The sequence below is a fragment of the Notolepis coatsorum genome (genome assembly GCF_963971535.1).
Source record: "Notolepis coatsorum genome assembly, chromosome: 14".
In the NCBI taxonomy this organism is placed as follows: Eukaryota; Metazoa; Chordata; class Actinopteri; order Aulopiformes; family Paralepididae; genus Notolepis; species Notolepis coatsorum.
In genome coordinates this window covers 115,640,501-115,653,000 of record NC_140178.1, presented here as the reverse complement: position 1 = coordinate 115,653,000, position 12,500 = coordinate 115,640,501, and the positions used below count along the sequence as shown (strand labels likewise).

The window sequence follows — 12,500 nt, the reverse complement described above, 5'->3', positions numbered from 1 at the left end:
ATACATTTGGTGAATTCACATTAAAGCCCCATTTGGATTTATTTGACCATTAGTGGGGTATTTCTATAGATAGAAAATAAGCTTTTTGGAACTTTCTTATGTTTGTGCACTTACTAATACACAGCCACACAGTATATCACATTAATTTATCTGTTGTCTAGTGTTAGTTATTGTATGAAGAACTGAGTCAATCAAGAAAATATAATAATTTCTATATAGCTTTTTTCCCTTCTCATTTTTGTGGTGGGACTATAACCATTTCCCCGTTTGGATCACTGATTGTGCCTTTAACACTACATCTGAAGTTACTTGTGCCTTTGGGTGATTAGATGACAGTGACACACTGGGACTCGAAATGCACGGACATAGTTGTCAACGTGGCCGGTTTATCTTTTAAATTAACCTCTACACTGACTCTTGAAAAGCTCGCCTGGGAATCTCAATCACACTTTTGTAATGAATTGGGTTCATGTAGTAAATCAGAGCAGCATCTTGTCCACGCCTCTCTGTGAATGCCAGCTTCCCTGCCCATTCACAACGTGGCTAGACTAACCATCCCTCAGAATCCTCCAATCACCTGCGGAGATGGGCGGTAATCCTCTCGCACAGGCTCTCAGTGCCCGAAGTTAAAACTCCTTGCGCGCTATTATCCCCCCGAATGTCGCGCTCCCGGACAGATGCAAGCATGGGCTCCATCGTATAGGCATTCATCGGACTTCACTTTACGTGGATTTTACCCTTTAGAATAAGAACCGCGGGATCAATCGCCAACATCCATTTGGATAGAATCGACTGTTTTTGGATGCTTTTTTTTCTTCTTCTTTTAATTACATGGCACCACCAGCAACCACAATGTTTTTCTATAGACTTCTCTTGTCTTTTTCTGTAACAGGTATTGTCTTTGCACAGCCCGACAGCTATGGGTTATCTTACGCACTGAGGTCCGAGCTGTCGGAGGATGCGATTTTGGTGGCAAACAACGGAATACACGTGCCTTTCGGGAGATCCGTGTTCATTGATCCGATCAATGATTTAGTAATTCAGACGCAACCCGGGGACAGGTGCAGCCTCACCGTTCTGGACAACGACCCATTGACACAGAAACCTGGGCACCTCTCTCCAAAAAAGTTTTCTTGTGATTTTGGTCCCAATGATGTGACATACTCCCACTTCGGCTCGAGGAGCCCTGCCAAAGATAGAGTGAGGCTGCAGCTCAGGTATGACACGCAAACCGATACCGTTATTATCCCATTTATGATGGAGGTAGAGGTCGTTTTCACGCAGCTGGAGTTAATTACCAAAAATATGCCTATCACTGTGGACAATCTCAATGGCGTCAGTAACCCCATTGACAAAAAGACTTTAGAATTCACCTATGACAGAGACTCTTATAAATGCGAGGTGACGTCCTTAACCAGCGGCAGTGCACTTCCTAGATATGGAAAACTTGTTGATGAGAATAAACTTGCTAAAATGATGAACTGTGATGAATTCACTCAAGCGGACATCCGTTATGAGCACACATTTCGCCACAAGTCTCCTAATAGGGATTATGTTCCCATGGTAGTAGAACTGCACGATAAAGAGGGAAATCTTGTCAAACAGGAGTATTTTCACCTGATGATCCGTATCAAAAAGGGAGAGGAGAACACTCCTCCCAAACCCAGCTTTGTGTCCATGATGATGATGGAGGTCAGCCAGTTTGTAATGACAGCTCTCACCCCTGACATGGTGGCAGCTGAGGATGCAGAGTCCGATCCAGACGAGCTCATATTCAACATCACCTCTCCTTTATCTTATGAGGAAGGCTACATAGTCAGCACAGATGACAGAAACCTCCCGATCACATCATTCTACCAGAGAGACCTGCAGGACCTGAAAATAGCTTACAAGCCACCTTCTATAGACTCAGACACCGAAAGGATTTTTCAGCTTGAGTTTGAGGTGGTGGACACAGAAGGGGCTACATCCGACCCCTTTGCATTCATGATTGTGGTGAAGCCCATGAACACTATGGCACCGGTCATTACGCGTAACACTGGGCAATTGCTGTACGAGGGCCAGTCCCGTCCACTTTTCACCTCCCGAAACCTGGAGATCAGTGACGAGGACAACCTGGAGAGTGTGAGGGTGACGGTCGTCGACGGGCTGCGCCACGGCGTCCTCACGGTCCTGGGTTCTCACAGGAAATTCTTCACCCCCACTGACCTCTCCTCGAGCGCGGTCGTGTACCAGCACGACGGGAGTGACACCTACAGCGACAACATCATCTTCAAGATGACGGATGGAAAGAACGAGGTGGAGTTCCTCTTTCCCATAACGGTCGTTCCCACCGATGACGAGCCACCGATCATAAACGCCAACACTGGCCTGGTGCTGTTCAAAAATCAGATGATGGCAATCTCTCCCTTCATGCTCAGCGCGGCCGATATAGACTCTGAAGATTCAACTATTCAATTTACCATCTTCTCTCCTTTTTCCACGATCGGCGTCGTGCTGCTGAGGCAGTCGGACGCTCCTGAGGACCCCTCTTCATGGAAGTTCAACGCAGAGGACGAAGTGTATGAGAAGGAGGTGACAGAGTGGCTTCAGAAAGATATCACAGACGGGAAATTGTTTTACAAGCATACAGGCCCTCACCACAAGGATACCGTCATGGATCAGTTTGTGTTCACGGCTCAGGATGACAATGATCCCCCTAACGAGTCGGGAGAGAGTGTATTTATCGTTAGGGTTTTACCTATAGATGACGTGCCGCCCGAGCTCTTCCCCGGCACCAGCCTGCAGTTGACTGTTCACGAGTTCCAGCTGACGCACTTCAGCAAAGAAGTCCTTCGCTACACTGACTTGGACTCGGAGGACCGCGATCTGAAATACACAGTCGTCCAACCCCCCACGGACACGGATGAAAACCACCCGGTCGTGTTTGGGTCCTTAATTGTGACGGACAGCCCCGGCTCCGAGGTCACAGAATTCACTCAGGCCCAAATCAATCATCACAAGATCTCCTACAGCCCCCCTGACCTGGAGCTCGGAATCACGGCCCATGTGGTGCAGTTCCGCTACACCGTGGAGGACACGGCGGGGAACAGTGTGGAGGGAGTGTTCACCGTCTTCCTCAAGCCCGTCAACAATAAACCCCCTCAGATTACCAACACTGGCTTTACGGTGTTTGAACGTGGAATCCACGTCATCTCCATGGCTGAACTAGACGCCACAGACCCCGATACAGATAGTAAACAGATTACATTCACTCTCAGCAAGGCTCCTCAGCATGGTCAGATACAGCTGACATTCGCTGACCTAGAGAAGGGGGGTGTTTTCAACCTGGAGGATATCTCAGAGGGGAAGATATCATATATTCACAATGGGGATGAGACAGTGAGTGATGAATTCCAATTAGATGTCAGTGATGGCATCCATGTTGTACCAGTAACAGTCAGGGTCGTAGTGAAGCCAGTCGATGACGAAACTCCAACCGTCAGCCTACCTGCGGGAACAATAGGGTCCCATGTGGATGTGCTGGAGAACGGAGCCACCGAAATCACGACCAGTGTCATTCAAGGCCATGACGATGATACAGACGACCTCCAGCTGACCTTCATTGTAGAAGATCCCCCAGTTATGGGAGAGATCCTGGTTAATGGGGTTCCTGCTACTAGCTTCACACAGGCTGACATTATCAATGGTGTAGTGCTGTATGCACACACGAGCGGCGAGATAGGCCTTGAATCTGAGGAAGATGGTTTCAATTTGACTCTCACAGACATGTCTGATGAATGGACCGTTGGGGGCAACAAGGTCAATGGGGTTCGTGTTAAAATAACTATCCTCCCAGTTGACAGTCAGGCCCCTGAGGTAGGAGTCGGGGTTCAGTTCAGTGTTCTTGAGGGAGAGAAATATGCTATTGGGCCTCAGCACTTGGATGCCGACGATAATGACACGCCTACTGAGGATATTCTTTGCACCATCATTGTTCAGCCCAGTGCTGGCTATGTGGAGAACGCCTCCCCTGCCCCAGGGTCAGAAAAGTCCAGAGCAGGGACAGCTATCAGTGCTTTTACTATCAGAGACATCAGGGAGGGCAGTATCCACTATGTGCAGAGTATTCACAAAGGGGTAGAGCCAGTAGAGGACATTTTCAACTTTAGATGTTCTGATGGTATCAATTTCTCTGATAGGCTGTTCTTTCCTATTGTTATCATCCCCACAAATGACGAGAAGCCAGAAATCTACATGAGGGAGATAGTGTTGATGGAAGGAACGAATATTGTAATTGACACTCCTATACTGAATGGAGCCGATGCTGACATCCCATCTGAGGAGTTGATGTTCATCATTTCCAAACCACCCAAACATGGGGCCATTCTGAACCAGTTACCTACAGGCTCAGTTGTCGTGACTAACTTCACCTTAGAGCAGATTAGAGAAGGCTCAAGTATCATCTATGAACATGACGATTCAGAGACAAGAGAGGATAGCTTTGATGTCATTCTCACAGACGGAAAGTATTCTGTGGAGAAAACGGCCATGGTTATGATCCTTGCTGTCGACGACGAGACTCCAAGAATGATGGTCAACGACGGTCTGGAAGTTGAGATAGGAGAGGCCAAAGAGATCAACAATAAAGTGCTAAAAGCAACAGACATAGATTCAGACGATAGCACGCTCACTTTTGTCATCCGACACGGACCCGGTCAGGGTCTCCTACAAAGGAAAACCCCATCTGGTTCTCTGGAGAACATAACACTGGGCATGAACTTCACGCAGGCTGAGGTCGACGCGGGGCTGCTCCTCTACACGCATAATGGCCAGGAGGGCATCCGAGACCTGGTCAAATTCGACGTCACAGATGGATCGAACCCACTCATTGACCGTTATTTCTACATCACCGTGGGCAGCATTGACATGGTTTTCCCTGATGTTGTCAGTAAAGGTGTGTCCCTGAAAGAAGGAGGCAGAGTGACTTTGACCACTGACCTTCTCAGCACCAGTGACCTCAACAGCCCAGACGAGAACCTGGTCTTCACCATCACCAGGGCGCCCGTCAGAGGCCACCTGGAGTGTACGGACACCCCGGGCATGCCCATCGCCTCCTTCAGTCAGCTTGAACTCGCCGGAAGCAAAGTCTACTACCTCCACACCTCCGACGACGAAGTCAAGATGGACAGCTTTGAATTTGAGGTCACTGACGGCTTCAACCCTGTTTTCAGAACTTTCAGGGTCTCCATTGTGGATGTTGATAACAAGAAACCAGTTTTGACCGTTAACGGTCTAGTGGTCACAGAGGGGCAGAATAAGTTGATCACACCATTTGAGCTTACCGCTGAAGATCAGGATACACCAGAGAAACAGCTGAAGTTCACAGTCACCCAGCTGCCAGTTCACGGTAAACTACTCTACAACCAGTCCACGCCGGTCACCGGCTTCACCAAACAAGACCTCAATGAAAACCTCATCAGTTACAAACACGACGGCACTGAATCGTCAGAGGACTCCTTCTCTTTCACCATCACCGATGGTACACACACTGACTTTTATGTTTTCCCTGACACTGTGTATGAGACCCGCCGTCCTCAAACCATGATGATCACCATTGTTGCCAGTGACAATGGAATCCCCCAGATTGTGGTCAATAAAGGTGCACCGACATTGAAGATCCTGACGACAGGTCACCTGGGGTACCCAATCAGCTACAAGGCGCTGAGAGCGGAGGACAGAGATAGCAGTTCAGCCTCCCTGGTGTTCCACATCACCGCCCAGCCCAACCATGGATACATCATCAACCTGGGACAAGGGAATGACTCAGTCAACACGTTCAGCCAAGGTAAGGACCTCAACAACCCTGAGTGGTTAATTGATTTAAATTAGTATTACTGTAACACCAACATTGCAATGTTGCATGCGTGTTAAACATAGATGAGAAGATGAGAAAGATACATTCATTATATATTAATTACACTTTAAAAGTACAAATCCACCAACAGTGTTTATTAGTTGACAATTTGGTCATAATTGGATAGGAGGAGATGACCAACATGATTGGTTGTGGTCTGTCTGGGCATTTGGCATCTGCTAAATCATGCCCTCCCAAGTTCTTATATTGCAGCCCAAAACTTTGATGGCAGAACATCTACCATTTTACATGGGTGGTTCAAGAGGGAGAGTTGTAGAATGGGGACAGCTTGATATACTGGCATGTTTTAAGTCAATCTCACAGGTGTTATTTCCTTGCAAAGTTTGAACGGTCAAACTTTAATCATAGCACCATCTGTCTGATTGTGGTAATATCTGTTGTGATGCATTTGCACACCAATGTATATAATGTTGCCAAATATAATGTCGTACCATGTTGTGTCAAACAGCATATTCAGATAGGCCAGGCAGGCCAATCTAGCTGTTTGCAGCTAAATATATAATATATGCAATAATTATGCAGTGTAACAAAGTAATTAAAACATGTGGCATTCTGGTGCTCTAAAGGATATTCCCATTCTGAAACCCATCTAACATGGTGTAAACAAATTACATACAAAATAAAAGGTTATTACTTGTTTAATTACAACATATTATGTTGTAATTAAACAAGTAATAACCTTTTATTTTGTATGTAATTTGTTTACACCATGTTAGATGGGTTTCAGAATGGGAAGATCCTTTAGAGCACCAGAATGCCACATGTTTTAATTACTTTGTTACACTGCATAATATGAACACCCTTTAATTTATGGGCAGGTAATTGTTTGAACGTGTGACAACTGCTGGCTTGAGAATTTGAATAGTTGATTTGTAGGCCTGATTTAGATGTGCCCTGCTCATCAAGCCACAATCAGCAGAGCAAAGTAGATGCTGACGTTTCATGCAAATATCTTGTAAGACACTTGAGGATGAATAATGTATTGTTTGGCTGTCTCTGGGGAGATGTTGACATCTGACGTTCTCTACAGTGGTTTGTCAAATGAGGCAGGACACAGAGTAGAGGATCATTCCCAGAAGGTCAGTGTGTAGTCTGTTTAGTGAAAGGTTGGCATTTGAGTTGCAGCACATTTTGATGAGTACACTTGACGTGTGGTGATTTATTGAGTGTTAGAGAGGGGTTAATCAATACAACAGTGTGGTGTGATTTAAACAAGCCATACCTGTCTAGGGACTAGTTAATTGGGTCCAGGAGAAGGTGTGGCTGTGCACCTGTTGTGCCCCCAAAGGGTGTGATAGGGGGGGGGTGCAGGGGGGGGGGGGGGGGGGGTGCAAAGACAGCAAGCAAAGCGGAGGAGAAATGTAGGGAAATTGGGGAAAAGGAGGAGAAGTATTGATTGATTGATTGATTGAAGGGATGACATGCAAAAGTGACAACACTTATTTTCAGCATGGTCCCCGATGTTCTGACCAAAAGACATACACAAATAACATATAACATGCACAAATAACATATAACATGCACAAATAACATAACATACACAAATAACATATAACATGCACAAATAACATAACATACACAAATAACATATAACATGCACAAATAACATATAACATGCACAAATAACATAACATACACAAATAACATATAACATACACAAACAACATAACATACACAAATAACATATAGTTAGAATGAGATGGGAGCATGAAACACGAGAGAAATAATGAATGGGAGAGCGAGAGGTGGGGGGGGGGAGAGGTTGGGGGAGAGAGGTGGGGGGAGACAGAAAAAGAAACAGGCTCATCAGAGGAGGTAGTCAGATGAAAGAGACAATCTCTCTGTCTTTATTTACCCCTCCTATTTCCAGGGCACCTCCCCAGAGGGCTCCTTTCTAAATATTTGATGACCACAGGGCCCCTGGTTCACGCCGTTGACTTTATAATGTGCTTGGCCTTCTTGCCTTGTACTGGGGCTGCGTCACAACCGTCTAAAGAAGATTCCTCTTCCCGTCTCTCGTAGCCAGACTCATGTGCACTGTGATGAGATATTGTTCAAGTGGGACAGGAGCGGTGAAAGCCTCTCTATCCCAAGTATATCGTCCTGTATTTCCTACGCAATCGGTCAGGGTCTCTCGCAGATGAAGGAGAAGGCGACGAGAGGAGGAGGCCGTGAAAGAGGCTTAAGATGCTGTCTCTCTGACGAGGATAACCAGGGGGTTAACGTTATACTTTTATGAGCCCCCTTCGTCTCCGGCATCTATTATTGAACTTATGGTTCAGAGAGGGCAGGGCCTTTTCTCACTGTTGATGATTTTTCGACACTGTAATAGACATTTCTAGCATGTAGTGGGAAAATGCAGGCAGTGCCAGCCCTATAATTCAAATAACTTAGGAAACACATCTGCAGGGGAGCGGTAGGTGGATGGCGGGATCCTGTTTTTAACATTCCTTGGCCCTGTCTGTCATTAAAAGATCTGCTGTCACCTGGTTTTAACAGCTATTGACACAGAAACCTTGTCAGTTGGGTTTATTTTGGGAGGGGGGGGGGGGGGGGGGGTTTAAGCGGTTTCTGCTGGTTTTGGTTAGGCAGTTTAGGATTTCAGAATGTCGCCTAATCTTTCTAGATGCGCAGCTCGGTCAATTCTTCCTCTGGTAGAAAATGACTTGTGCAGAGTCCTGATAAGAAATTGAGTTGGTGTGATATTAGAGGGTCTGCTCTTACAGGAGCTGATAGCGTGCTGAAGTGGGACAGCTACCATGTTTGAACTATTACTCAACGGAGAGTCTGAACAAGCCTGAAACACCCAACTTCAAAGTGTGTTTGAGGATATTTCTGTAACTGGTGTAAAACTCCTTTTTTCTATCTAAAATAAATGAAGGAATAATTTCATGAATGTTAATTTAATCTTGACAAGGGCAAATCTCTGTTTGGTGTTCGGGGCATGTTGATGGCTAATGTTTCATGGTTTTGTTTGATAGAATGAGATGACAGGTCATGATGAAAAGTGATAGCGTGGTACCCTCATTTGCATTCTGGTGATGTTTTGATGTTTGTCCTACTTCAGCTGACGTTGATGACATGAAGATCTGCTATGTGCTGCGGAAGGAAGAAAATGCTACGACTGATGTTTTTCACTTTTCTGTCGAGGATAACGGTAAGAGGACACTTTTTCATCTGTTCGTCTACACATTCTACACATTCTACACGACACACGCAGTCCAGATTCTGACTGTGACCAAGAATACTCACAGCCCAGAGCAGGACCTGAGATGTGTTCATCACCTGTCTTATTCCTATGTATTTCACATGTTTTAATACTAGTCCCTGCTTTAGGGGACTTGCGCTGCATATTGACCCATTTTCTAGTCAATGTCATATTGAAGGCATAGGTTGATTATGAAAACTTTGAAACACACACACACACACACACGCACGCACGCACGCACGCACGCACGCACGCACGCACGCACGCACGCACGCACGCACACACACACACACACACACACACACACACACACACACACACACACACACACACACACATACACACACACACACACACACACACACACACACACACACACATTTTAATACTTTATTTGGTTCCACAAATTATATTACATAAACAGGGAATCAAATGTATCAGGGCCAAGCAGCACTGAACACTTAAGGGTACACATAGCACCTCCTTCTCCACGTGGCTAAGCTGCCAATAATAGCTGAGACAGAGCAATATTTGGCAATTTGTTTGGCTTTGTTTGGCACACACACACACACACACACACACACACACACACACACACACACACACACACACACACACACACACACACACACACACACACACATGGATGAAAGGAAGTGTTTTGTCTTTTTCTTTAACAATATGTTTAAATGTTCCATTGAATCTGACAAATACACATTAATCAATCATCTCTCCCTACCATCCCACTTCCATACAAAGCCCACTACCCAGTACTTCCCTCAGCTGCCAATATTTCCCCTACATCATTTTGCTCAATTAAATTCAGAAATGGGCCTCAAACCTTCTCAAAAGTGTCAAACGTTTACCCCTAACCATGTACCGGTATGTTATATTTTCCATTGTCATACATGACAACATTTCCCTCATCATTGGGCAATACTAGGCCTATTTTCCAGGCAATAGCTATCCGTATTGCTATCTTGACGCTTGACATCTGACAGCTGAAATAAATCTGCCAACTCTTCACAATTTACCTCAAACCTCAAACCCTGCCCTATTTTCTTGACCCTTCAATCACAGTTGCTTCAGGAAGCATAAGTTCAGAGATAAAGCAAAAAAGTCTGAACACGAACAGCTTCTCTTGCTCAAGTCCTTAACTCTAAATCGGAGCCTTACAAAAGAGCCTTCTTGAAAAACATTTACACCAGATCTTCGCTGTAAAAACAGGAAATAACTAGGGATGCACGATAATTATCGGGTAGATAATTATCGGGCCGATATCAGCAATTATGACGTCATCCCGATAAACCCGATAAAAGTATTGATAGCTCCGATAATATTTTCTTTTTCTTTTACATTTTTTACACTTTAAACTTTAAATTTTTTTCTTTTCATGTCAACGTTCACACGCACAATATATGCTTACTTAGGATTTGACTTGATTCAACAACAAAGCAGTCGGGGCAATGGCAAGCTGAAAACGGTCGAAAATGTGGTTATTTGAAGTTTGGATTTTTTTCTTTTTTTTACAACTGAGGTAGGTAGATTACATTTTTAGAGACTAAAGTACCGACAAAAGGTACCGTTGGGTACCGGTATCGATTCACAGGTACCGGTACCGAATCGGTTCAAATGTGAACGGTACCCATCCCTACTGACAAAGCACAATACCTGTTGGTTTTTAGTTCACTCATTGTTCAGGGAAACACATTGTTAATGACATTGACGGATTGTGAATTTTGTGATTGACTCAAATTATATTTATTTGGAAAAATAAATATAGTCACTTTATTTGAAGAGTCAAAACTGTTGTCTTGGCTTTGTTTTGTTCATAGTAGTAACGCTCATGTCATGATAAATCTGGTTATGTCAAATATACATAAAAAAAAAATTATAATACAATAAATATATATATATATCGGTTATTGGTATCGGTATCGACCTTGAGGAGCAGAAAGTTATCAGTATCGATATCGGGCTAAAAAAAATCAATATCGTGCACCCCTAGAAATAACGGTCTGACTTCCCATGATGTCGGCGTGTTACATGATTACTTATTTCTCTTTCCTGAAAACAAAACTTACTTGAATGTATCTTTTTGTGAAAGGAAAAGCAGTTCTTTGTTGATGTTGGTTCTCTTTTAGCTTGGCTGGTGGAACGGTGTTCTTTTAAAAGGCCAGGGACTTGTGTAGTTGCCGTATAGTCAATTAGGGATCTACTAATACCGGTTCTGGTATCTGGCGGGTATTGGGCCCATACAAGGCTCAAATTGTTTTTTTGTATTGGAACAATTTACCCAATACTAAAATCTGATAAGAAGAGCAGTGTGTCAGATGTCAGAAATCAAATTAAAGGGACTTGTGATTTCCTGCATTTTGACAAATGGATGATATCTCAATCAATTTTGTCCACTGACCCCAAACCATTGGTCGAAGTGTATAGTGTTGTTGAGTAAAAGTAACACTTGTACATGAGGTAATTTGATCAATACAAGTGTTTACCTAATCTACACAGGCTTACTTGATCCTCAAGAGTACATGGCTTGCTGCTACTATAAATCAATGCCAGATAGAGAATTTGATCCCACCCCCCTCTCTATTTCTTTCTCTCTTTCACTCTCTCTCTCTCACACTTCTAAACGTGGTTCCTGCTGTATGTATGGCTGCATTCATGCAGTGTCGGGTGCTGTATATCGCATGAACGACCTGAAAACAGCACGTGAACAGCCTACCAAATCGGAAATGATGTTGTAAAGTAAAAAAAAACGTCTTGATACCCGATGACTGGTGCCACCGTCATTTAGTCTAGCCGTAATTAAAACCAAAAGCGGAGAGAATCACATAATGTTTTAAGTTACAATGAGATCAACCTTTATTCATACTTCAGGTGTCATAGCAGGAACGGCAATGGCAGTATAGAGAGAAGGAGAGGAGAGGTACAGGTAGGAATAATAAGTATCCAAACAAACCAAGATGTACGTACTGTATGTACAGCCCACCCTGGTATAATATACAGAGTCTATCCTAAGTCTAACCCAGGTACAAATACAGTACAGTATATAGCCTACCCCTGTATTGTAAGTCCACCCTGTACAACTATACAATACTCCATACTAAGTCTTAGTCTATCCCGGTATAAACAGAGCACAACTAGTCTCAGCCTATCAATATCGGTCTTATCAATAGATATAACGTTAAATGTACATACAAATATCATTTAAAATGTGAATGTATTCATGAATGTGAATTCATATGAGTCCATGTGCAAAGTGCACCAGAGTCTGTGCAGGGTTCAGTATTGAGAGTCTATCAATTCCAACGGTTCTCCAGTTCCCCAGCAGTTAACCAAGTCCAGCCATGGGTGGGGGCTGAACGT

The 12,500-nt window shown here is 44.2% G+C and overlaps 1 protein-coding gene across 1 annotated transcript in view; it reads left to right on the top strand.

The window, feature by feature from the left end:
* Positions 1-852: 852 nt before the first annotated feature.
* Positions 853-12,500, top strand: part of LOC311240730 (FRAS1-related extracellular matrix protein 2-like) — a gene marked incomplete at both ends in the record, with an annotated part of 30,962 nt that continues 19,314 nt past the window's right edge. Inside the window, 2 exons of the mRNA XM_084329303.1 lie at positions 853-5,827; positions 8,985-9,217. Of these exons, the coding sequence (XP_084185429.1) occupies positions 853-5,827; positions 8,985-9,217 (5,208 nt within the window). The remainder of the gene's footprint in view (positions 5,828-8,984; positions 9,218-12,500) is intronic.